This window comes from Cynocephalus volans, chromosome 1 (assembly GCF_027409185.1).
Source record: "Cynocephalus volans isolate mCynVol1 chromosome 1, mCynVol1.pri, whole genome shotgun sequence".
NCBI classification, from domain to species: Eukaryota; Metazoa; Chordata; class Mammalia; order Dermoptera; family Cynocephalidae; genus Cynocephalus; species Cynocephalus volans.
This window is the reverse complement of record NC_084460.1, coordinates 4,882,648-4,909,239: the sequence shown is the minus strand read 5'-3', so window position 1 is coordinate 4,909,239 and position 26,592 is coordinate 4,882,648. Positions and strand designations below refer to the sequence as shown.

Sequence of the window (26,592 nt, the reverse complement as noted above, 5' to 3'; positions counted from 1 at the left end):
TCTGCGCTCTCTTCCGCCGGCGCACAGGCTGCGCCGAGCTCCCTGCGTGCACCGCGCCCTGGCCGAGGCGCGTAAGTGGGGGCCGCGCGGGCCCAGGGGCGGCTCCGGCTGCGGGTGGGGGGCGTGGGCCGCCTCTGGTTCTGAGTCGAGCTCCGGGGGGACGGAGGGCGGTGAGCTTGTCTTGCTGGTCTGAGCATAGAGATGCTGAGTCCAGAGGCCAGTACTAACTCGCGATCGCAGTAAGGGGTTCGGGATCAGGACTTCCCGGGAGTTGAGGGGTCGGGGTACAGGAAACACGCAGCGACACACGTGGCCCACGCACCGGACCCCACGGCGGGGACGAAGACCGCGTCTTCACTGTGGCGCTTCTCTGCTCGGCGCGAGGCGCTCTGCAGATGCCGCTCGTTGACAGGAGCGAAGAGTCTGAAGTTGGTGTCAGTAGCTGGATGGAGCTGGAAGGAGTGGGTGCGGCTGGGGAGGAATTACTGACGTAAGGGAATTTGACACTCAGTTTAGCCGCCTAGTCAGCCCTTCTAGGGCTTTTTAAAAAAAAATTGAGATGTAATTTGTATACAATTAAATTCACATTTGTAAAGTGTTCAAGTCATTAGTTTTTAGTGTTCACAAGGTTGTGCAACCACCATCATTATATAATTCCAGAACATTTTCATTACCCTAAAAAGAAACCCTGAAATCCATTAGCAGAAACTCTTCATTTCCCCCTACTCCCAGCCCCACTAATCTACTCCTTGTCTTTGAATTTGCCTCTTCTCAATATTTCATGTAAGTAGAATCATACAATGTTTGTAGCGGCTTATTTCACTTAGCGTGTTTTCAGGGTTCATCCATCCGGATTGTAGCATGTGTTATTCTTTTTTATGACCGAGTAATAGTCAACTGTGTGGATATACCATGTTTTGTTTCTTCATTAGTTGATGGACATTGATGGATTCCTAGACCTTTTAAGGTGTATTTCTCCACAGAACTTGGAGTCTGAAGCACAAACATTTTAAAACTAAGTTCTCAGAGACCAGCTTTTAACTCTGGGCTTGAGTCAGGTATTTCAGTAACTTCAGGTTTGATACTTTTTAGGGGAGTTTTTCTTTTAAAAGTCTTCTCAGTTCAGCCCCTATCAGCCCATTAATCGTAGTGGTGACAAGCAGAGAAGCGTTTGTGTGCGGATCTTCTCAGGGAGGCAGAAACCGTCAGAAATTGCTGATGTGTAATGTATGCCAAGACCTGTTACCCTGTAACACAAACTGGGTGTAGTTGGAGATGAGTGTGTGAAAAATGTAACTCAGCTAGCTGTGGGAGAGAGATTTTACCTAAAAACAAACAAACAAACAAAAACTACAGTTGATCCTCATTATTCGTGGATTTTGTTTTTACAAATTTGCCTACTCGCTGAAATTTGTATGTAATCCCCAAATCAATACTCCTGGCGCTTTCCAAAACGTGTGTAGAGTTGTGAAAAATTTGAATTGCCCAACGCGCACGTTCCCAGCTGAGGTCAAACAAGGTGATAGTCTGCCTTCTTGTTTCAGCTGTCATACTGCTCATAAGTTTCCTTTGGATAGTATTTTTGGGGCCATGTTTTTCACATTCCTGTGCTATTTCTTGGTGATTTTGCTGTTTAAAATGGCCTCAAGTGTAGTGCTGAAGTGATGTCTAGTGTTCCTAATGCAAGAAGGCTGTGATGTGCCTTGCAGAGGAAAGATAAACTTCCTATAGATAAGCTTTGTTCAGGCATGAGTTAGTGTTGTTGGCTGTGAGTTCAACGTTAATGAATCAACAGCATGTATTAAATAACATGTTTTTAAACAGAAACGTACATAAAATAAGGTTAGATATTTACCTGTAGAACAGCCCTGTACTTCCCCTAGGAACAGTGGTTCAGTATTTGCTAATTCAGTGTTCATGGTGATTTTATAGAATATAATTACCGTGGATAATGAGAATTAACTGTCTAACCAATTTAATTATTCAAGGGCATAAAGCTTAGTTGGACATTTTTCAGTCTGCAATTTTTAACATTTTTTCACTCAAGGCATTCATTTTTAATACCATACTGGAAGTTCTGAAGTGAAAAGAAGCTGAAATAATTCTAAAATGCTCTTCATTCTATGTGCTGGGTGGGGACTATGCTAAGTGTTGGGAATTCAGTGATCAGTGTATGGCCCCTCTGTTCTCAAATTGCCAAGTGTGGTAGTGCAGCAGAGAAGTGATTATGGTGTGTTATATGCTTTGAAGTATGTCTAAAATGCTATGGGAACATAGGATTAATTCTGTTTAGAGTGTGGTGAGGTGCATAAGGTTTCAAAGAAGAAATGACGTTTTGAGATTTATTTCTTTTAACTTAAAAGGTATCTTTTCTACTCTGTTGCTATTTAAAAAAAAAATATTACAAACATTACAGCAGTATTTATGTAAATGAAAATAAAAGAAACTTGATATCCAGTCCTGCTCATGAGGCTGATGTTTTAAAAAATATTTTTCAATTCTATTTTTTTCTTTTTCTTTTTAAAAATTTTTATTGAATCATAATTGATTATGCATATTTTGGGGGTTCAACATTGACATAGGTTGATCACATGTTACAAATCGTACTTATTCCGTGAGGCTGTTCTTGATCTTCACAATCGGAGTCTCGCATTACTGAGTCTTGTCAGTTCTTCCTCCTGTAATACATATCCAGAGTCCATCCTTTCTCTACATTTCATTGTCTTGGTTGAACCTTTATCATTTCCTGCCTGGACTGTTATAATATAGGCTCCTAACTGATATCTCCCTTAGTTATTCACTGCTAACAAAGAGCTTTCTGAGGCATAAATACAATCTTATTATTCTCAGCTTAAAACTTTCCATTGCTCTCTCATGGTTTATAAAGTAAAGCTTCAAGCTTGTTAGGGTGCTTGTATTAGTCCTCGTGATTATGCACTGTTCTGTCTTCAATAATGATGAGAAGAGGTAATATAAAAGAGGAAAGTTTCCTCACATAACATGCCTCATTCCCTCTTACTCCTTCCTCCCTCCACATATAATTAGAAATGCTTTTAGGTGTTAAGGAAATGGATAAGAATAAAAACATTTTTGCCAGTCTTGTTTACCTTCTTAACATCACAGATTCATCTGTTTCTTGCTTACAGCCACTATCCTAGTCCAGGTTCTTTCCCTCGTACCACCCACAAGTCTTTTTGGTTATGTTTTTATTTCTCTTGGGAAAATACCTATCAGAAGAATTCTTGGGTCATATAGGAGATGTATGTTTAATGACTAAAGAAATCATCAGTCTTATTTTTAAAATTAGAAAACTATAAAGCTTCTAGAAGAAAATATAGAATGTCTCCATGACCTGGGGGTGCACAGAGGTTTCTTAGATAGGACTCAGAAAGCAATAATCACTTTAAAAATGGTAAATTTGATTACATCAAAATTTAAAACTTCTCATCACAGTCAGCTCTAAGAAAATGAATAGGCAAGCACAGACGCCTTTCTGACGAAGGACTGATATCCAAGATATATAAAGAACCAGTAGGGTCAAGGCCAGAAGTTAATCCTCTACTGCTGTACCCTCTGGGTCTGTGGCTTGGGCTTTGGAGTCATCCTTCCTTTTTCATGGAGGGTATCATGTGTTAACAGCTGAGTGGTTGTTTATTGGCATGTTTCCTGTCAACAGTGTATGAGAGTTCCAGTTGCTTCACATCCTTGTCAACTTTTGGTGTTGTCAATCTTTTTATTTTTAATCATTCTGGTGGGTGTAGAGTGGTATTTCATTACGGCTTTAATTTTAGTCCTTGATTACTAATGATGTTGAGCACTTTTTTCTATGCTTATTGATATTTGTATACCTTCCTCTGCGAAGTGCTTCCTTTGCGAAAATCTTTTGCCCACTTTAAATTGGTTGTCTTTTTATTGTTGAGTTGGAGTTCTTTATATCCTTTTTTTTTTGGCAGCTGGCTGGTGTAGGGATTGAACCCTGGGCCTTGGTGTTATCAGGTCCATGCTCTAACCACTGGAGCTAACTGGCCAGCTCTATATATCTGTATTAGTCCGTTTGTGTTGCTATAACAGAAATACCTGAGACTGGGTAATTTATAAAGAAGAGAGGTTTATTAGGCTTAAGATTCTGGGACAGCTGCATCTGTCATGGGCCTCAGGCTGCTTCTACTCATGGCGGAAAGTGGCAGGTAGCCGGCAGGTACAAACAGATCACATGGCAAGAAGAAGCAAGAGAGAGAAGGTGCCAGGGTCTTTTAAACAACCAGCTCTTGCGGGAACTAATAGCGTGAGATCTCACACAAGACCCCCAGCCCCCAGGGAGAGCATTAATCCATTCATGAGGGATCTGCCCCCATGACTAAAACAGCTTCCAGCACTGTCACATTGGGGATCAGATTTCCACATGAGTTTTGGGGGGACAACACATCCAAACTCTATCAATATCCTTTTTATATCCTGGATATCAGTCCTTTGTGGTTGCCTATTCATTTTCTTAGAGTTGTTGGATGAACAGAAGTTTTATGTTTTGATATAGTCAATTTATCATATTTTTTTTTTTTTATAGTTTTTGCTTTCTGAGTCCTAAGAAATCTTGGCCACCTTCAGGTTGTGAAGATATTCTTTAATATTTCTTTTATAAGTTTTATAGTTCTTGTTTTATGTTTAGGTCTTTTGTAGTTTCCAGTGCAGTGGTTTTATACATCTTTTGTTAAATTTATTACTAGGTGTATATTTTTTAAACTTTATTGTAAAATGGAGCCATCAATTTGTACCATTCATTACTCCACACATAATGTGTCCATTTTCCTCTGGCTGCTTTAAAGATTTTCTCTTTATCTTTGATTTTCAACAGTTTGCCTATGGTGTTTTTAGGTGTAATTTTCTTTGTATTTATCCTGCTTGAACTTTGTGGCACATCTTAAATCTGTAAATTTATGTCTGTCAACCAATTTGGGAAATTTGGAGCTATTATTTTAAAAAATATTTCTTCTGTCCCATTCTCTTTAATCTCTTCTTCTGGGACTTCAATTATATGTGTGTTAGACATTTTGATATTATCTCATAGGATCCTGGGGTTCTTTCATTATTTTCAATCATTTTATCTTTAATTTTACCTTTTTGTGAACAGGATTGACAGTTCAGGATGATTTATGAGATTCCTTGTTCAGAATAGTCCTTATTCTTTTATAAGTGTAGTAAAGTATAGTTTCTAATTTTACTAGAAGGCTTTTCTGGGGGAGGTGGTTGTATGTCCTTTGACTTTTAAATTTTCTTTAGTCTTGCAGGAACTAAATTTCCCCCTCTTTCCTCCTTTCACATCATAGTTTTCAAAGGTACCTTTCCATTCCTTTTTGCCCTCTTCTTCCCAGAAACATTGACTTTCCAAGACTGCCTCATCAAGTTCTGCATGTGCTTACTTGTCTCTCTCTCCCCTTCCTGCTCTGTCAGAACTCTTTGTCCGTGTTTACATGCTCAGTGCAGGCTTTCTTTTTCAGGGAGTGCTTTTAGTTCCATCTTAGGCTCACCATTCTCCTCTTTTCTCTTCTATGCATATCCTTTCCCATCTGGATCCCACCTTGCTCTCCTTAAAGAGTTGGGATGAGAGTTTGAGAACTATCTCCACCAGAAATTAATGTTTGCTTTTCCACTTACAGGTAATTTGAAGCTTGTAGTATTTTCAGTCTTCTAACTATGTGGAAGATACAGGATATCAGTGGGGTTTTTTTTGTTCCTCTTGTTGGTCTGGATAGTTTTTGGAGGATGTGTTGGGATATTTGGAATTATAAAGCTACCATAACCTTGGCTATGCAGGAAGTCTTTCCTAACATTTTATGTTGAAAAATTTGAAGCCTTTAGAAAAGTTATACAAGGAATGCCTGCATGTTCTTCACATAGATTCATAAATTTGTTACTTTTGCTTTATCTCTTTCTCGCCCTCTGTTTACATGTACATTCTTTCTCTCTCTTAGTTGAATGAATTGAGAGTAAGTTGCAGAAAACATGACACTTTACTCCGATACTTCATCATACATCTCCTGGTAACAACCACAATATACTTATCACACTCAATAAGTTTAACAATGATATGATACCATTATCTCATATTCAGTCCATTGTCAGATGTCCCCCATTGTCTTAATGTCCTTTATAGCTTTTTTTCCCCCTGATCCAAAATTTCATCAAGGATTACACAGTGCATTTAGTTGTTATGTCTCTTTAGTCTCCTTTAATATTGAAGAGTTCACCAGCCCATCTGTTTTGTTTTTTGAGACATTAACATTTTTATCAGCACCACACTTTCTCAAGTGAGCCACCAGCCAGCCCCCTAGACATTGACATTTTTAAAGAGTGCAGGCCATTTGCCTTGTAGATTTGAATTTGTTTGTTTCCTCACGATTAGAGTCATGATTAGATTGATACAGGTACTACCTGAATGATGTTGTGCCCTTCTCATGCACTTTAAAGAGTGCATCCATCAGGAAGCACAAGATGTGACTATTATTGATGACATTAAGTTTGATTAATTGATTAAAGTGGTACCTTCCACATTTCTCTGTTGTAAAGGTAACTTTTGTCCCCTCCTTTTTACCCCCAAGTGCAAGTAGTTTATTTGGAGATGACCCTAGGACACACTGGGAGAGGAGAGGGCAAGTGAGGCAGGAAAGGAAAGGCAGTCAACACAGTGTGTGTTGTCAAGCCGGTTACCACCTGTAGGCATCCACACCTCATGCGACAGGGGAACTCTGGAGCCAGTGGAGAGGTCCTGGCTTGGTGTCATCCCACAGAAAGGGTAAGAAATCTGTGGTCTTTAAAGACTGAGGACTGCTCCTGTGGAGTGTCAATTCTCTGGCACTTCCAGCTTGCCATGAACAGGTGCAAAATAGGCTCTGGATGCCAAAGAAGGCTCTCAGGTAACAAGATGCAGGTGTTGGCATTTGGAAGTCAGGCCAGGGTGCACTATTGTGGTAAGAGCTGAAGGGATACTTAGCAGAGCATCCATAGTGTCTGCTATACCTGGGTACCACAGAATTGAGAGTTTATGTGCCGTTATTTTTTCAGAAAATGCAATTCCAGGAAGCAGAAGTGAGGGAAAAGGTTGAGTGAGGAGAGGAGGAAGGTTAAGTCAGTTCAAGAGTGCATTTCCGGGCTGACCCCGTGGCGCACTTGGGAGAGTGCGGCGCTGGGAGCGCAGCAGTGCTCCCGCTGCAGGTTCAGATCCTATATAAGGATGGCCGGTGTGCTGCTCACTGGCTGAGCTCAGTGCAGCCGGTCACAAAAAGACAAAAAAAAAAAAAAAAAGAGTGCATTTCCAAGTTAGCCACTCCTTGGTAACAAATAACAACCAATTATTGAACTCCTAAAGCTGTCTCCCAGGAGGATGCATAGAGTACTGCATCCCAGGATAATCCATCCAAAGAAAGGAGGGAGAAGAGTTCACCCCTCAGCTTCTGTATTTCATTGGAAAAAGATTTGCCCCATGGTATATTAACTCCCCCAAACTTCCAGGGTGTGCATGTGTGAGCATCAGGTGGGTCCCTTAGGCCCTCAAACCTCAAAGGCAAGAGGAAAGCCAAGGGTGGGAAGCGAGGGAAGCCAAGGGTGGGAAGCGAGGCATCCAGTGTGACCAGGAAGTCAGGGGCTATAGGGTTGTTCTGTGCGCACTCGTTAGAACCACGTATATTTGGCCAGCCCAGTGACAGGTGGGGTGGAAAAAGAGGTCAAGGGTCTCAGAGACAGGCAAGGCCAAGAAGACTTGAGGTGCTGCGTAAGGTATGCTTGACAGATTTGGATTCTACCTTTGTTTAACAAATATACGCATACACACATATAAAACACACATGTACAAACACAATCACATATAAAAAAAGACAATAGCTATCTCCTGGTGGTGGGATCCAGCTAAATTTTACTTCTTCATATATTCTTTGGTATATATTTAAAGCTTTCTACAATAAAGATATTTTAATTTTATAATGGGAAAATGTGGACAGCTTTAGAAAGGAAGGCAGAACAGTAAGCATTTTTTTCAAAGTAGAAAAACAAAAAAAGGCAAAAAAAAAAAAAAAGATTTCATGTTTACCTTATGGGCAGAGACAGGATTGTTCTTTTCTTCAATAAAAGGTTGAATCTTTTAAGATATTTAGAAAAGTAGAACAAATTACTTTTTATTTTATTTTATTTATTTATTTATTTTTATTTGTCTTTTTGTGACCGGTAAGGGGATCCCAACCCTTGGCTTGGCATCATCTGCACCGTGCTCATCCAGTGAGAGCGCACTGGCCATTCCTATATAGTATTCAAACCCGCTGCGGGAGCACCGCTGCGCTCCCAAGCGCCGCACTCTCCCGAGTGCGCCACAGGGCCGGCCCATACTTTTTAAATGTGAGAAGTGTCTTATAATAAAATCAGTTGCTAAAGATTTTAAAAATATATTTTGTATATTTTGCATTATATGTTTCTTTCCTTTATTTGTTCATTCATTCATTTAATTAGCCAACAGCTACTGTTCACCAAACACTTCCTGATCCCCTACCTATGAGCAAGGGACTGAGCTAGTCACTGGTGATGCCAAGAAAAATCAGAAAGAATCCCTTACCTTCTTGGCACTGATGTTGGAGTGGGGGAAAATGGACTGCAGAGACAGTACTCACCAAATATTCAAATGCTTCTTACATTTCCCAGCCTCCAATGCAATTAAGTCAGGGCTATGTATGTAACAATTTCTCCCAGGTGTACTGTGACCAGAAGTGATACACTTCTGGGCTAAGGCAGCTATTAACTGGTGTGACTCCAATTCTCTCTACTCCTGCAGTGACGACCGTGGAAGCCACATGTTCTAAGTGACACAGCTACAAGATGGACAAAGCCACCAGACTGCATTAGATCTTGCATGAATGAGATACAAACTTTTACTGTGTTAAGCTGTCCTCCCTACTTTTTTTTTTTATTGTGATAATATACATACATAACATAAAATTTACCATTTTAACCATTTTTTAAGTGTTCAGTTCAGTGGCATTAAGTACATTCGCAAAATATGCCCCTTTGTTTTTAACAAAATACCTGATGAGTACTCATTTGATTTTATTTTTTTGTGACTGGCTAGTAAGGAGATCCGAACGCTTGACCGTGCTGTTATCAGCACCACGTCTAACCAAGTCAGCTAACTGGCCATCCCCTTATAAGTACTCATTTGAGATTTTGTGAATATCTTGTTCCTCAACAGCCTTTTTGTAACCACTGATGATTTTTGCTGTAAGCTATTAATATTTCAATATCATAAACAGGAGGATCTTATTAATACTCTTTTACAGATGAGGAAATTGGGGCACATATAGGCTAAAAAATTGCCTGGTTTAAGTAACTTACCTGGTGGAGTTTAAGCCACATCTAACTGTAGGGTTCAAAGTGTGCTTTATGGTGGGGGTTTGCATACCATGACCTGTGGACCAAATCTGCCACCTGTTTTTAAAATAAAGTTTTATTGGGACATAACCATGCTCATTTGTTTACATATTGTCTATGCCTGCTTTCACACTAAAATGTTAGAGTTGAGTAGTTATGACAGAGAACAGCCTGAAAAACTTAAAATATTTATTACCTGGCTTTTTACAGAAAGTTTGCTGACTTCTGCTTTATAGAATAGATACATAAACTTGTTTTTATTAAAAGAATACATGCACATATTTGAACAATGAAATAGTACTATAAGTTTTATTTCAGAAAAGAAGAGATCCCTCCCTGCTGCTCTGTTCTCCACCAGTCCCATGCCTCAGAGACAGACGCATCTAATCCTTCTATACATCTTCTCTGGCATTTACGTTACATTCTAAATAATATCCTTATACTACTAGTTCTTGATTTAACAACTTTAGACACTATTTATTGCCTTAACCTAGTTTGAGTTGCTCTCCTACTTTTTAGTGCCAGATTATAAGTAAGTATCATTTTTATCTGAGATGTAATTTTTATGATTTAAATAGTTTTCTGCGTTTTCGTCACAGTGCATGTAAGAAAATTAACATGACATTAGCAGTAACTAACATTTATTTAGTATTTAATGTGTGTCAGGCACTATCTTAATGCCCTTTCATGCAGTATCATATTTAATCTCTACAACAGCCTTGGGAAATGCAGATACTATTATTATCTACAGTTTCTAGAGGAGGAAGTGTCATTTAGAGAGATTATGTGAATTTCCCTTTGTCAAACGCCTAGTGATTGATAGAGCCGGAATTTGACATCAAGAACGTGAACTCTTAAATGTTACAATAGTCCTGGCTTGCCCGCAGGGGATGCCTGACACCACCGAGAGCGGACCTGTAGCCAAGCAAGCAGAGCACGTTTTTGTTTATGTCTTCCAGCCACAAATTTAACTCATTTTCTGTCTGAACTAAGCATGTAGCACGCACTGTGGCCAACTTTTGTACTTTGAGGTGCTGCAATGAAACTAGCATGAATTTCTTTTTCTTCTCAATTTTGTGGGTAAAAGATTCGTTCTTACCGCAGATCTTAGCATCCGGCTTCCCTTTGGCACCCCTGTATTGCCAGCATCACTCCTCTTGCGCTTGGGGGCCGTTGTTCAGTAAAATAAGAGTGACTTGAACACAGGCACTGAGGTACCACGACAGTGGATCTTTAACCAAGAGGGTTGCTGGGTGACAGGCAGGCAGGAGGGCGGTGTGAGACTTAAAACGTAAATTGTTCATCTCTGGAATTTTCCACTTAATATTTTGAGACCGCAGTTGACCACAGCGAGCTGCAACTTCAGACGGGGGGCACTCCTGTGTGTTTAATGCCGCGTGTAGCCGCGCTACCTTGACAATCCAGATTTGTAGTTCTACTATTAGCAAATAACCTGAAGGTGGATGACATGTACATTTGCTCGGGCACAGCTTTGAAACTGTTTCATTTAGAGGTGGAGGGGCATTCAGGTAGTGTCAGCCCGCTGTGGGTGATTTTTCTGAGAGTAATTATATTTTCTAATGGACTTTATGAATTCCAATCTGTCAGTCTTAAGCATACATTAGAATCACCTGGTAAGCTTTTTAAAGCATGGATTACGGGGCCTCACCCCCAGAGTTTCTGATTCAGGAGGTATGGTGCAGGCATGATGATCTGTATGTGTAACGAGAAGCCAGGTGCTGCTGATGCTGCTGGCGTCAGTCCTTCCTGAGAGTTGGGGTCTTCTCTGTTGCCTTCCCTTTCTCTTAATGGTTTCATTCTCCTCCAGCTAGCGCGTTAGCTCCTGGAGAGCAGTTCTTATTTGTGGCTTATGTATTTCTTCTTTGACGCCACAGTGACCAGGGTCATGTTGTCCAAATAGGAGGTAGTAGTAAGTTGTTTTTTTTTTTTTAACTTTAAAATGGACTCACTTGATTTCTCTTTTTTACCTCCAGCTTTACTGAGGTATAATTGACAAATAAGAATTATTTATATGTAAGCACAACGTAGTGATTTGATATACATGTAGGTAATGAAATGATGACCACAATCAAGATGATCAACACACCCTTCACCTCACATAGTTGTCCTTTTAGGCAGTGGTAAGTTGTTTGCTTTCCCTTAAAGGGCATTTTTGTAATTTTGATTTTTTCAATTATAAATAGAGTACATTCTTATTATAAAAATCATCTCTAATAGCACCATCACAAGAGCAAAAAATGTTCACAGGAAGGTAGAAGCAGACTCTAAAGAATTGTCAGTGGCTTAGCAGATCATAGCTAACCACGGGGGAGCTTTGTACTCGACTGGACCAGTGTGTGGAAGTATATAAATAAAGTAACTTGAAAGACGTTGCACATGTGTGCCTTATCTGGTTTTTAGTAGAGGCTCTTGCCTTTTACCTTGATCATTCTGTGTGAGACTTTTTTCAACCTTTTATTTGCATAGGTGCCAGCTGGAATCAACATGTCTGGCACTGAGGAAGCAGTTCTTGGAGGATGTGACAGCCACCCTTCTTCTGCTGGCAGCAACTCTGTGGTGTGGTTTGGACAGGTAACTGTGTGGTTCCTTCGTGTTTGAAACAATGTGCAGAGCATCATCTGTGTGCTGCAAGCCTTTTGTTGTCATTGGTTTTAACTTTAGGTGCATTATTTAGGAGTCTTTGGTTAACTTTCTGAGGGCATTTTGGAACTTTAGCATCAAAAGACTAATAGTACTGGGGATTACATTTAGATTTAAATCTATTTAATTTTTGGATAGATAACATATAATATGAGATTCAAAATGAAACCAAGTCTACGTGTGAAAAATCTCCCTACTTCCCTGTCACTTGAGTCTACGGGCCACCTACTTCTCTTTCTTAGAGGCATCCCAAGTTACTGTGGTCCTGTTCTTTGTAGAGATAATCTGCGCATAGAAAAGGGATTCTTGCTTTGTCCACCCAAACTCTATCTTTGTCTTTACCTGAGATTTGTTTGTGAGTATTCATCTTATTTAAATAGGGCAATATATATACTTATATATGGGAAATTGTTGAATTGGAGAAGAAGGTATAAAACTTTGGACAAGACAAATGGAAGCAAGACTTCCTATCCTGTTTTCTTTTTTCCTACTCTCTTCCTGCATACACATCATATACAGACTCTAACATGGGATGTTTTAGTTTCCTAATTTCAAGAAAGCTTTATAAGGATGGTAGCAACGCTAAGGCAAGAGTTCTCAAAATGTGGTCCCCGGATCCTGGTAGTTCATAACACCTTTCCGAGTCCATAAAGTCAAAAATATTTTTATAATAACACTAAGATACTATTAGCCTTTTTCACACTCATTCTCTCACGGGTGAATGCTGGAGCTTTCCAAGAGGCTGCATAACATGTGACGATATTGCTCTGATGCCTACTGGATGTGTGTCTTAAAACTTTCCCAGTTTTGGGCCAAGCCTGTGGCGCACTCGGGAGGGTGCGGCGCTGGGAGCGTCTCCGCGCTCCCAGCGGCCGCGGGTTCGGATCCTATATAGGAATGGCCGGTGCACTCACTGACTGAGTGCCGGTCACGAAAAAGAAAAAAAAAAAAAACTCTCCCAGTTTTAATTACTAATAGTGATAGGTGTAACCCATATAAACAAAAGCTCTTAGAGACCAAAAAGTTGTTGACTCGCTGGAGTAAGGAATGGTGGAAATGTCAATTTTATGTTCTCTCTCTGGACTGTAGTGCCAGTATACAGCAGAAGAGTCCCAGGCCATCCAGAATGCTCTGAGGCAGAGGTTGGGCCCGGAATACATAAGTAGCCGCGTGGCTGGAGGAGGCCAGAAGGTAGGAGAGTCCACGTGCAGGCGCCCACGCAGCGGACTGCTCAGATGATCTCGCTGACGCCTCCTCTGGGTCCTCATGGGTTCAGAAGCCTCTCGCTCACTGCTACTGGGTATTTCCTGCTGCCTCTGGGAGGGGACGGGGTTCCAGCCGTCTTTGCTATCTAAAGTGGCCCAAGCGTTGTCTTGAGACTTACATAACTGCCATTTTAGGATTTTTACACCATCTTTTAAAAATGTTCCCTTCACCATTTGTTTTTAATTTTAACTCCTGTATATGGTTTTGGTCTTCCATAAAATTTGTCAACCTGGAAATCATGAGTTTTGGAAACTGGTGAGTAGATATCGTTCCCCTCAGAGTCTAGTTCCTCTCCCCAGACAGACCATTAGTTCTAAGTGGCTCCTTCTAGAAGATCTTTGAAATAAATTCATGGCCTTCTCTTGCTCTTTAATGGTTTCATTAAAGAATGTTTAAGGGCAGTTTTGTCAAAAAAGAAGATAAGGAATACATTAAGTAAGTTTTGATTCACATTTAAGTATGGCAAGGAATTTTAACATAGCCTTTTAAAAAAATTTTTTTTTCCTAGGTGTGTTACATTGAGGGTCACAGGGTAATTAATCTGGCCAATGAGATGTTTGGGTACAACGGCTGGGCACACTCTATCACACAGCAGAACGTGGGTGAGTGTGCTTCCTGGCAGTGGTGACCGCCTCATTTCCCTTGATGTGCCTCTGTCTTGTTTCTGATAAGAGTATTTTGTGGGTGAGGATGTAAGATGGGTGTATTTGGAGTTCAGCAGAAGGGATATTAATGAGGCTCAGGGATCAGTATCCTCTTCAACTGGCTCTCTTTCCCACTCCTAGATTTTGTTGACCTCCACAATGGCAAGTTCTACGTGGGAGTCTATGCATTTGTGAGGGTCCAGTTGAAGGTGAGGGTGATGGAGTAGACTGGCTGCCTGGAAGTGTCGGTGGGTGGCAGGAAAGAGGTAGGGAAGTCTCTGGACCGTGGCACAACCAAGCTAGAGAGCCAGGCCCTTGAGCTGTGTCTTAGCCAGTCAGTGTTCCTTAGGATGGTGGTATTTGAACATTCTTACTCATGTGCCCCCTAAAAGAATTTTGAAAACCTCTCTCCAATTGCATATTTTTAAGTGGACCCTTAAAATTTTTCACCATATATAGAAATAGTTGCAAAGGGTATATTTTCTGGCATATTATAAAATTTTACATTTTAAAATAAATGTTACATCTTTTTAAAATTTACCAATGGAATCTAAATACTATAGGGAATTAAATACTGTCATTATTTAAAAAAAAAATGAGCAAGCTCTCCTTTAATCAGAAATTTTACTTTGTTCCTTTTTCTGAACTCATATGTCTGTTTTGTTTCCCTACTGGTTTTTATCCTAATACTTGTATATGTTTATGACTGAAAGTTTTATTGATAACCTTATTATGCATCTGCTTGTGCACATGTGTGTATATAAAAATAAATTTTTGGGGGGCTGACCCCGTGGCGCACTCGGCAGAGTATGGTGCTGGGAGCGCAGTAGCGTTCCCACCGTGGGTTCGGATCCTATATAGGGATGGCCGGTGCACTCACTGGCTGAGCGCGGTGCGGCCAGTCACAAAAAAGACAAAAAAAAAAAAAATTAAAAAATAAATAAATAAATAAATTTTTTGGGTAAATATCCAGTGACCTTAAGGCTCTACATATTAAAAGATTTCTTCTGGAGTTAGTATTATAGTTATTGTTGGCACACAATTGATCAGACAATTGTGTTTGATGGAGAGACAACATAAAAAAATCACAATTTTGATAAAAATTAAAAATTTTATGGAAAATGCATATCTGAATGGGGTAGATGGTGCTGTTTTTTTCTTTTCAGTTTATATACGGTGATTGAGTATGGCTTATTTTTTGAGTAAGCATTCAGCATTATTCTTCTTAGACTTCTTATTTTTTATAAGTAGCTCAGAAAAACCTTGTTCACGTAATTAAGTAGCTGGGAATGGAAAGCGTTTTGTGTCATTCATTTCTTTCTGAGTTATTTTCCAAAAATCACAGAGTGCTATTATCAAACATTATTTTAATTTTCTATCAGAAAACAATTCAGTCAGGTCCTCTTCACTTTTGGTGAAAGCCAAGAAGTGGATACCACCTGATTTACAAAAAGATTTGCTATCCAGTCATTACATACAGTATTTCAAATGATCCTTTTGTTTGGTATCCGAGGTTTTTATGCTTGGTAAGATTTGCGATGGGTTAGAAATGTGACTTTTTTATGTAAAAGGTGAAGTGGGAAGGGAGAATCGTTTTGACAGGTTGACCACAGACACATTTCCAGGCAGGTCAGGTCTAGGAAACAGTCCTGGAAATGGAGCTTTTACAGCCAACTGTGCCCATGTCCCCTTCAGCAAGGCCCCTGGGCCGTGCATTCTGTCTGAACACTGCTGCTCGAGGAAGAAGAGCTGTGGAGCCAGGGACACAACTGCTTTTTCATGTTAGAGTTTGAACTCCTTTTCTACCCCCAGGATGGTTCATATCATGAGGATGTGGGTTATGGTGTAAGTGAGGGCCTCAAGTCAAAGGCCTTGTCTTTGGAGAAGGCCAGGAAGGAGGCGGTGACGGACGGGCTGAAGCGAGCCCTCAGGTGAGCAGAAGGGGCTGGAGTCTACCTGCTTCACATCAGCTCTTGTTTCAGAGCAGTTTTTGTTTCATTCTTTTGAAAAGGTGATTCACATGGATCAAAAATATAAATAACATAGAAAGATAAATCTCATGCCCTCCCTTGTCCCTGTCTATCCTGTTTTCCCACTTTGTTTTATATTTTCCCAGTGTTGATGCGTCCCCTTTTTGGGAATAAATGGTAGAATGCTGCATGCTCTATCCTGGGCTTACTTCCTCCACCTCTTCGCGCTCCCCCGCCGCCCCGTGTACTGAAAACCTTTCCACATGCGTCCACAGATAGCCTCTTCATTCTTTTTAATGCACCTAAACAGTTCTCCGTTATGTACAGAGTATGTAACATAATTAACTTAGTCACACAGTTACATAGAGCAGGGTTTTTAACCTTTTCTGGGGTCATAGATGCCTTTGAGAATTGAAGTGAATTGCCAGAAAAATACACACATGCAGTAACAATTTGCATTACCATATTCTGTGGGAGAGTCCATAAATCCCAAGGTAAGAACTTTGGTGATGGAGGATTGTGCCCTTGACTCCCCACCCGTGTGTGTGTAGCCCACTTTTGTTGGGGGAAATTGGAGCAGTCCTTGGAAAAAAAATCTCTGCTTTGGAGTTTGTGCTCCACATCAGGAGGTAGCTAATGGGGTTTTGTGAATGGTTTCTTAGTCTTTTCACACTCATCGTCTCTCCTTGATGGCAGGGATTTGTGTCTTTATGCTCACTGCTGTATTCTCAGAACCTAATACAGTGCAGGAACATGGCAGATGCTCAATAAAGATTTATCAGATGTATGTTAGGGTCCATTTCCTCTGCTGCAGTTAAGAAGCAGCTGTACTAAAGTTGTAACTCTGGTTTCTGGTATTCACGTGTAATAGTTCTCAACTCTGTTTCACTTTTTTTTTTTTTTCCTTACCCTTAGGAGTTTTGGGAATGCACTTGGAAATTGTATTCTGGACAAAGACTATCTGAGGTCACTAAGTAAGCTTCCACGCCAGGTATGTTAGAAATGTATGAATGGAATGTGTTGCAGTAAAGATACTACAGCAAATTCTCTTGTATCATGCGTTGAATGTTTGTGGGATGGAGGGAGAAGTCAGGACTCAGCAGTTTAGAGGGTTTGGAATGTTTCTTTCAGGTTTTGAATGTTAGGGCTAGCAGGAAGCAATCACCTCATTTTACAGATGGAGAAATTGAGGCCTAGCGAATTTATGTTTCTTGTCTCATATGTAGAGAACTGTGGCTGGGAATGGTCAGTGAAGCTTTAGAGTGAGCACACAGCTCTCTGTAGTACTGCTGTTGTTTCCAGATACACTCAGAACCTCACCTGTTCAACCTTCTGTCTTTTCCTTAGCTCTAACATCTTTAAGGTTTAGATTGCCATTACCCCTGCCAGTACCTCTTATATGAGCTGGGCATTTGTCTTTGGAGGGTGGGGTCTGCTTTTTTTGAGTGTCCCTGGAGTCACTCTTGACCTAGGATGAGTTAGCCTTTGGGGTGCTCCTCCTGCTTGGTAGAGAGGGGCTGCTTTCTCTGTGGCATTCTCTGATGTCCCTGCCATACCACCACCCAGGGCAATATTACCCATCCTGTACCTGAGGGATGCTTTTTCTTGTGGTGCCCCTAATAGAGGTGTGTGAATTGGCATCTATCAAAACCCCCTATCTTTTTTAAAAAATTCTTTTAAGAGATGATTGGATTCTGTTTGCTAGTATTTTGTTAAGGATTTTTGGATCTATGTTTATGAGGAATATTACTCTGTAATTTTCGGGTTTTTTTTTTTTTAATTGTGATAAAAAATGCATAAAATTTACAGCCTTAATAATTTTTAGTGTATGGTTAAGTAGTGTTAAGGGTATTCACATTGTTGTGAATCTAATCTCCAGAACTTTTTCATTTTGTAAAACTAAAACTCTGCACTGTAAAACAACTCCCCTCCTCCCCTTACCCCCAGCCCCTGGTAACTGTCATTCTACTTTCTGTTCCTATGGATTTGACTGCTCTGTGCACCTCATGTCGGTGGAATCATACAATTTTTGTCCTTTTGTGACTGGCTTATTTAATTTAGCTTTAATGTCTTGAAGATTCATGCATGTCATAGTGTGTGTCAGAATTTCATTCCTTTTTAAGTCTGAATACTATTCCATTGCATGATATGCCACATTTTGTTGATCCATTCATCTGCTGGACATTTGGGTGGCTTCCACTTCTTGGCTACCGGGAATAATGCTGCTGTCTATATATAGGTGCGTATATAGCTCTTGAAGACCTCTGCTTTCAGTTTACATTTCTCTACATCCTTGTTATCACTTGTTATTTTCTGGTTGTGTGTTTTTTGTTTTTTGTTTTTTTTCCCAGTACTAGCCATCCTGATGATGTGCAGTGATATTTTATTGTGGTTTTGATTTGCATATTCCTGATGATTAATAATGCTGAGCATCTTTTCATATGCTTGTTGGCCATTTGTATGTCATCTTTGGAGAAATGTCTGTTTAAGTCCTTTGCCAGTTTTTAATCGGGTTATTTGATGTTTTGTTGTAGAGTTGTAGTTCTTTACATATTATGGATATTAACCCCTTATCAGATATATGATTTGCAAATATTTTCTCCCATTCCATAGGTTGCCTTTTAAGTTTTTAAGTTTGATATAGTTCCATTTGTCTATTTTTGCTTTTGATACCTGTGCTTTTGATGTCATATCCAAAAAATCATTATCCTTTTGATGTCATATCCTTCAGTATCCTTTCATTTCAATTTGAAGGACTCCCTTTAGCATTTCTTGTAGAGCAATTCTTTTTTTTTTTTTTTTTTGTGACTGGTAAGGGGATCTCAACCCTTGGCTTGGTGTCGCCCGCACCGTGCTCAGCCAGTGAGCTGCACTAGCCATTCCTATATAGGATCCGAACCCGCGGCGGGAGCGCCGCTGTGCTCCCAAGCGCCGAACTCTCCCGAGTGCGCCACGGGGCCGGCCCTCTTGTAGAGCAATTCTAGTGGTAATGAACTCCCTCAGCTTTTGTTTATCTGGCAGTCTTAATTTCTCCATTTTTGAAGGACAGTTCTGCTGGATACAGTATTCTTGGTTGACTTTTTTTTGTTATTTCAGTACTTTGAGTATATCTCATTTCCTTCTGATCTGCAAGGTTTCTGCTGAGAAAACTGTTGATAATCTTCTGGAGGCTCCCTTGTATGTGATGATTTGCTTTCTCTTGCTGCTTTCCAGATTCTTTCTCTCACTTTTGACAGCTTGATTATAATGTGTCTTGGTCTGGGTCTCTTTGGGTTTATCCTAGTTGGAGTACTTTGTGATTCTTGAATTTATATATCCATTTCTTTCTTAATATTTGGGAACTTTCTGGACATTATTTCTTCAAATAAGCTCTCTGCCCCTTTCTCTTTTTCTTCTCCTTTTGAAACTCTCATAATACCTATATTGGTTGATTTAATAGTGTCCATAAGTCCCTTAGGGTTTCTTTACTTCATTCTTTTTTCTTCTCTGATGATTAATGATTTTTTTTTTTTTTTTTTGCCTGATCAGTTCTGCTGTTGAACCCCCCTTTTGAGTTTTTCAGCTCAGGTAATACATTTTTTAGCTCCAGAATTTGTTTGCTTCTTTTCTATAGTTTCTCTTTGTTAATATTCTCATTTTGTTTATGCATGGTTTTCCTGATTTTGTTTAGTTATCTACCTGTATACCCTTTGGCTCACTGATCATCTTTAAGACAGTTATTTAAAATTCTTCGTCAGGTAGCTCATAGATCTGAGATCTGTGATTTAGTTTTCTGAAGTCTCTAGCATTTTCTGGAGTTTCAGTTTTATTTTGTTCTTTTGATTCAGCCATGTTTCCTATTTCATATATGCCGTTTGTTGAGATTTGCAAAAACAACCACCTTTCCCACTTTTTATTTACTGGCTTCAAAAAAGGGAAGACCTTCACCAATAAGCCTGGCTAGAGTTTTAGGACCTCTCAAACCTTTTCTGATCTCCTAGTGTCTGCCTGCTGAACTGCAGCTCTGATGTGCTGTGATTCTCACCTGTTTTTAGTCCCGTCCAAACCCTGCTGCCACCAGTGATGTCAGTACTCTGAGTGATGCAACACAGCAACTAGTACCTCAGGCAGCCCCCAGACAAGCCAGGATGTTAGATGCATGGCCCACTCTTTTGTTTCCATACTGAGGGGAGAGTCCTGGTGGAAGAGGTTTCCTCCCAGTTGCACTGCTCTACACTGAGTAGGGACAGTGGCATGGACAGGCATGCATAATGCTGCAAGTTTTTCAACCCCCTGTGCTCAAATCCTTTCTTGCTTTTACATTGGCCTGGGTGCTATAGCTTTTCAACTGGCTCTAGAGTTCTCACAAAAATATTCTGGTCCATGTATTGTTGTTAACTTGGTGTCTCTTTGGGGAAGGGAGGGCCTAGAGCTTCATAGTCTGCCATCTTGATGAGTCACTCTTCATTTCTTTTTTCTGTTTTTTTTTAAATGAAATTTTAAAACGAGGTACAACATACACACAGAAAACTGCACAAATCATAACAGCACAGCTTGATGGATTTTCCTAAGTGAATACAGCTGTTTACCTGCAGATAGGAAAATAGAACTTTACCGGCACCCCAGAAGCCCTTTCCCCCTGCTCCCAGTCACTACCTTGCCTCTTTTCAAAAGTTACTACTGTTCTGTTCTCTATTCTGACTTCCAGCCTCCTAGGTTATTTTTTCCTATTTTTGAACTTCATATAAATGGAATTGTACAGTTTGTACTTTAAAAAACTGAAGTATTAAAAAGTGCATATAGACATACAGATAGGTGTACATATCATAAATGTAATGCTCACAACCTGGAAATAAAACAATTTGCTATACACCTTGAAGTACATGGTCATTGCTTCTCCCATTGATGAGACAGATGCAGGAACAACCCCAAACTGGAAGATTCTGTGCAGCCTTGGCTGGCAGCCCAAGTCAGTGCTTTCCAAGTTTTCTTCCTCCTGTCATTTGAAAGACACTTTAATTGTGCCACAGCATACCTGAGGTTTCTTCAGTGATGAGTGTTGTATTTGGAGGGGGCAGTCCTGGCAGAAAGGGTAGAGCGGGTATAGGTCTCCAGAAAGACTGTGTATGATTATTGCCATGAAAAAAGAGGTAAGGAGACAGCATTAAACAGATCCAGCTGCCAAGAAAAGATTCAAATTAGATTTTACAGGCCATTTGCCGTAAGTCAAAACCAAAGAAAGACTTCTTTTTATCAAAATTTCATTAATAGAGAAAAGTGTAAAGTAATGTTTTACTCCTCCTTCTCATGTAGTTAAAAATATCTCTTGGGGGCCGAGCCCGTGGAGCACTCGGGAGAGTGCGGCGCTGGGAGCACAGCGACACTCCCGCCGCGGGTTCGGATCCTATATAGGAATGACCGGTGCACTCCCTGGCTGAGTGCTGGTCACGGAAAAAGACAAAATATATATATATATATATATATATATATCTCTTGGAAGTTGTGGATCCTTTGTCTCAGCTTCTTAGGACCTAGAAGGAATGCTGGATGGAGGCTCGTCAAATGCCACCTTCCAGAATCTGAATTTGAAGGCAGGAAGAGAGAGAGGGAAGAGCAGCTGGAGGAAGTTGTTTCTACTCTCCTCTTTCTTCCCTTATTAGTTGCCTCTTGAAGTGGATCTAACCAAAGCAAAGAGACAAGATTTTGAACCATCTGTGGAACAGGCGAGATACAACAGCTGCCAACCAAACATGGCTCTGGGACCCCCAAAACTGCGGGAGGTGACCTCACCTTGCAAAACAAGCCACCCAGTTGATCCCCACACTGTGACTGAGAGGGATAAGGACTACAGCTCCCGGTAAGGGGCCCTGGTTTCCTCCCTTTCCTCTTCTCTGCCTTCTTCTCACATGGTTTGGGTTGACTCTGTTTTTACCGTCAGAACCAGCCAGGTGGTTTGCACGTTCCCTCTGGAACCACGTATATTGGGAACTTGCGTAACTCAGGAACTCACTCCCACTTTGTTGCTCTTCTGATGTAGAAGCCTGACTTTGTCCACCGTGGAGAGTGACGCCACATACCAGCGGAAGCTCCGGCAGAAGCAGCTGCAGCAGCAGTTCCGGGAGCAAATGGAGAAGCAGCAGCAAGTTCAGATACCTGCTCCGTCAGTCGGAAAGCAGAGTGAGGGTGTGTGGAAAGGAGGGGAGCAGGGGCCCTCCCTGGGAGGTGGACTCTGAAGGAGGAAGTCCAGTGGACAGGGTAACCTGCTGCTCTAGCTCCAAACCAGACCTCACCAGGACTTCTCTCAAGTTACACACAGGATAGATGAGTCCAAGAAATTAAGACAGTGAAGTTTGCCATGCATTTCCCCATTTCTAAAGACAGGGATTTTTTTTTAGGGAAGTAAATGGACCTTGATGTAATCTTCTTTACCCTGAATTAGAAATTTCAGGGTAAAAAACTTTTTTTGGTTCAGATACTTTGGCTGTATCTCCGCATTTGAGTCTTTTGTTTCTGAGATGTCTTTGAATATAAAGCAAAATTGGGTTTGAAGATAAACAGAAGCTTTTGGCAGATTATTTATCCACAAAGTTTAGTTTATATCAAGAGTCCAGATCCAGTGGGAGTAGTAGATAGATTTCACTTTGTGCAGGGGGGTGCAGGTGAGGGTTGGGGAAGGAGGGCCCTTGCCCGGAGAGGAGAAACAGAGAAAGGGTTTGACCCAGACCAATTGACCTTTTCCCCTGTGTTCACAAGAGGACTTGATTTGTGTTTGGTTTATTAATGTCCCCCTCAGCACTGACAGGCTGAAATGAATGTGAAAGAAAAAACCACAACAAAAAAACCTTCCTGTCCTTAATAATGAGTTATTCTAGATGTTTAGTTTAGTTTCTAAACCATTGCAGAAGCTCCTGGGAGTAAAGGGTGGAGGAGGCTGTCCTCCAGGACTTTACCCCACCCCTTATCAGACAAGAGCCATTGTTTTTTGTCTATTTTACATATTGAATATCTGCTTAAGGCTTTGTTTGAGCGGGGTTATAGCTTTAAAAAATGAGCCACTGGACTAGATGGCTTTTAATAACCCTACTATTTTAGCTGTTAAAGGAGAAATAAACATAAATCTGTCTGAAGGACTGGGACTCAGGATCTTGAGTTCATTTACAGGCTGAACCAGTGTCACCCTGGGCAGCTTTTGCACTTCTGAGTCTACTGCCCCAGCAGGAGGGGAACAGACTTACTCTCAGATTCCGGTTGGTTCTGTGATGCACGACCTCCCCTTCCTCTCATTTGAACTGTGCAGCGCTTCTGGCCCCCGCTCTGACCCACAGCACTCCTGTAGCTGCTGTCTCAGAACGACTTGCTGAAAAGGACCTCCTTGCAGGTGTGACTTTAGAATTAATCAGTAAATACTTGTGAAATGCTTGTAAGGCACTGTGCTGAGTACTTTTGGTAGACACAGGTCACATTTTAAGAGGCACAAAAATCCTCATTTTTGTCTGTTTTTACTGATGGACTTCTGAATGATAGCATATAATCGGCTCCTCTATTGTCCTAGCTGAAGTGCACTTTTAGGGGTAGGGGAGAGAGAAATTCTAAAAACTATCATGGGGCACTCAAAACATGGCATTTCTTATGACCAGTTTTTCCAGTGCTTATGTGAGAACATTTGCTGATGCTATACTTTTCTGTGACCTCCATAGAGAACCTTGAAGACAACCTTGAAATGTGGGATATGACTCAAGATGCAGGGGACAATGTTGCTAAGCCCTTGTCCAGACCAGAGCCACCCCAGACCTCTGCCATACCAGTCCTGAATGACCAGATGGCATCCTGGAACAGGACCTCACACAGCCTGTGCCAACAGAAGCCAGAAGCAAAATCTAGACCCTGGGACCCTCAAACTTTTAACACTAACCTGCATATAACAGGTAGCAGAGAGAAGCGTTTAGGAACTAAAACTAAAGGGAGGTCCTGGGTTTAATCTGTGCGTTTTTTTTTTTTCTTTTAATCTGTGAATTTTAATTTTTATTATTATTATTTTTTAAATCCTATATAAAGATGACCAGTAAAGGGATCTTAACCCTTGGCTTGGTGTTGTCAGCACCACGCTCAGCCACGGAGCTACCCGGCCATCCTTATATAGGATCCGAACCTGTGGTCTTGGTGTTATCAGCAGAGGGAGCCGTGGGCCAGCCCTAATCTGTGAATTTTAAAGGATGACATTTCATTTTAAGAAGTTGGATAAGGGCCAGCCCGTGGCTCACTTGGGAGAGTGTGGTGCTGACAACACCAAGTCAAGGGTTAAGACCCCCTTACTGGTCATCTTTAAAAAAATAAAAGAAGTTGGATAGACTTATTCCAAAGGAATGAGCAGTGCCATTAAGAAGATAATTGGATTAAGAATCAAAATTTTTCCTCTGGGTTCCTGACCTCAAGTGCTACCCTCTGTAGCCCGTGATAGTAGCAGGAAGCTGAAGCATGACTGCGTGCAGAGCTTTTCCTGCTAAAGGCAGGGTTACCGTGCATGTGGCTGACTCTTGGTCTAGGGTTAACAGAGGCTCTGCTCTCCTAAAAGTTTTCATTCTTGGGCCCTTAGTCTAAATTAGGGTCATTAACTAATACAACCCAGAAATTATTAGCTATCAGCTAAATTCCTTATTTTAAAATCATGACAGCTGTACTTAAGCCATTTTATCTTCCACAGGAAACTGCGACTCTTATAGGAAGAGCCAGGACATGAAGAAAAGGAAATTGGATCCATCTTAACTGAGGCTCAGACCACATCATTAGATTATGTCACAAAAGGTCTTCAGAAACTAATTTTTGATCATGAAATTGTCCATCATCCCTGGGGAATGAACTTTATTTCCAAGGATTTACCTTCATTCTAAACCTTATCAGAGAATTTGACTATTAGAGCCTGTGGCAGATAAATCTGAGGACTTTAAAAAGCTTGTCACACTGCAGTGGGGAGGCTCTGGACAGATGAAATATCTTTCCTTTGACTTTGGAGGCTTTTCACTATTTATTCTTAAGCTGTTATGTTAATATGACATTTTAGGAACCACCAGTAGCTGCCTGCCCTCAAGCAACACAGGCCATACTTGGTATTAAGCACCAGCTTTACAGTTGCCTACATTAAATTGTCGTGAGTAATGTCTGCCTTCTTTCCCTTTGGGGCTTTATGCTTTTAGTGCTGTCCACACAAGTACTGTGTGTCATGATAAGAAAAAAAGGCTGTACTGCTATTTTTTACTACTTTTCATCAATCCAGGCTGTAATCTTCATTTAATATAAATCTTCATCTAATATAATCTCATTCATGGGTTTATGACAACACAACCCTGCATTCTTTCAAGACCAACGTTTTATTCCAACAAGGAAATAAATAAAGATCTATGACCAAGGGAAAGGCATTTGAGTAATCAAATCCTCTGCTTTTTAACAAAATAGAAAAATATAGTAGCTGTTTTAATTTCCCCATTTCAGATGTGAGATGTAACTCACTTTAGCATAAATTGGTTTTTCATAGTGTTTAGATGTTTTATAACTCTTTGCTCCAAATAATATTTGTAGTTGTTTTACTTTTTTAGGAGCATTTTGGGTTGGGCTGTGCCCAATCTCGAAGCAGTGACTTATTTTTTGGATCACAGACCCATTTGTGGGAAATGAACCTGAGGTGAGGTAAGGAACTCTTAAAAGTACTGGGCGGCAGACAACCCTTTGCAAAGACGAAGCAGCACCAGTTTACCCGCATCTCGCTATCTGACAATAGAGGAAAACCAAAGTGTTCTTGTTATTCTCACTCAGCAACCAACATAGAACCCTTCTGTAAGCAGATGTGGGTGGCAGGGTGTTATTGCCCCACATACCAAGCAAGCAATCAGTTCAGCAGACAACAGCGCGGTGTCCTAATTCAGTTCAATCTGACACTACCTGGAGACAGCATCAGACCCTACAGGTGAAGGGCTCAGTCGCACAAGACTGCCCCACTTTTTTTTTTTTTTTTTTTTGTCTTTTTCGTGACTGGCACTCAGCCAGTGAGTGCACCGGCCATTCCTATATAGGATCTGAACCCGCAGCGGGAGCGTCGCTGCGCTCCCAGCGCCGCACTCTCCCTAGTGCGCCACAGGCTCGGCCCAAGACTGCCCCACTTCTGATGCCAGTTGCAAGGCCAGTGTCGTTTTACTTGTGCTTCTGACCAACAGCTATATAAGGGGATTCCCACAACCCCCGCCTCGGACTTATTTTTACTGAACTGCCATGTGTTCAGCCATCTGGAAGCTCTTCTCACCCAGTCCTTTTGGGTTTTTATGGAAGCTTCATTAGGAAGGCATGAATGATTAAATCACTGGCCACTGGTGATCAAAATGGTGATCAATTCAACCTTTAGTCGCTTTCTCTTCCTTGGAGTTTAGGGGGTGGGGCTGAAAGTCCCAACGCTCTAATCATGCCTGGTCTTCCCTGTAACCAGCCCCCACCTGGATGCTACCTAGGGGCTGCCAGGCATCAGTCAACTCACTGGCATTCAAAAAGACATTTATTCCTTTGCAGATTCCAATAATTTTTAGGAGTTGTATGCTACAAAACAGAATTGAAGACAAAATAGATTTCAGTTTCATACCTTATCTTCTGAAAACTTTTACCTAACCTGTGTTGCATGGATTTGG

General features: G+C 40.9%; 1 protein-coding gene across 4 annotated transcripts; it reads left to right on the top strand.

Moving 5' to 3' along the window:
• Positions 1 to 25,925, top strand: RAD52 (RAD52 homolog, DNA repair protein). 4 transcript variants are annotated; one of them, XM_063096036.1, is made up of 12 exons: positions 1 to 71; positions 11,893 to 11,997; positions 13,156 to 13,257; positions 13,841 to 13,934; positions 14,118 to 14,185; positions 15,789 to 15,907; positions 16,862 to 16,937; positions 21,586 to 21,782; positions 21,963 to 22,108; positions 23,223 to 23,303; positions 23,623 to 23,850; positions 24,627 to 25,925. In XM_063096036.1, exons 2-12 carry the CDS (start codon positions 11,911 to 11,913, stop codon positions 24,686 to 24,688), a joined length of 1,260 nt encoding a protein of 419 aa, XP_062952106.1. In that variant the 5' UTR covers positions 1 to 71; positions 11,893 to 11,910; the 3' UTR covers positions 24,689 to 25,925. The 4 variants fall into 4 exon arrangements, with proteins under 4 accessions (XP_062952106.1, XP_062952109.1, XP_062952108.1 ...); XM_063096038.1 differs by lacking the exon at positions 1 to 71 and adding an exon at positions 155 to 490; XM_063096039.1 differs by lacking the exon at positions 23,223 to 23,303 and having other exon boundaries at positions 24,627 to 25,923.
• The last annotated feature ends 667 nt before the right edge of the window (positions 25,926 to 26,592 follow it).

Coding starts and splice junctions, on each gene's coding strand:
- RAD52 (XM_063096036.1), top strand. CDS start 11,911: ATGTCTGGCACTGAGGAAGCAGTTCTTGGAGGATGTGACAGCCACCCT. Junction 15,908..16,861: donor GGGCTGAAGCGAGCCCTCAG/GTGAGCAGAAGG, acceptor CCTTACCCTTAG/GAGTTTTGGGAATGCACTTG. Junction 23,304..23,622: donor TGAAAAGGACCTCCTTGCAG/GTGTGACTTTAG, acceptor TGACCTCCATAG/AGAACCTTGAAGACAACCTT.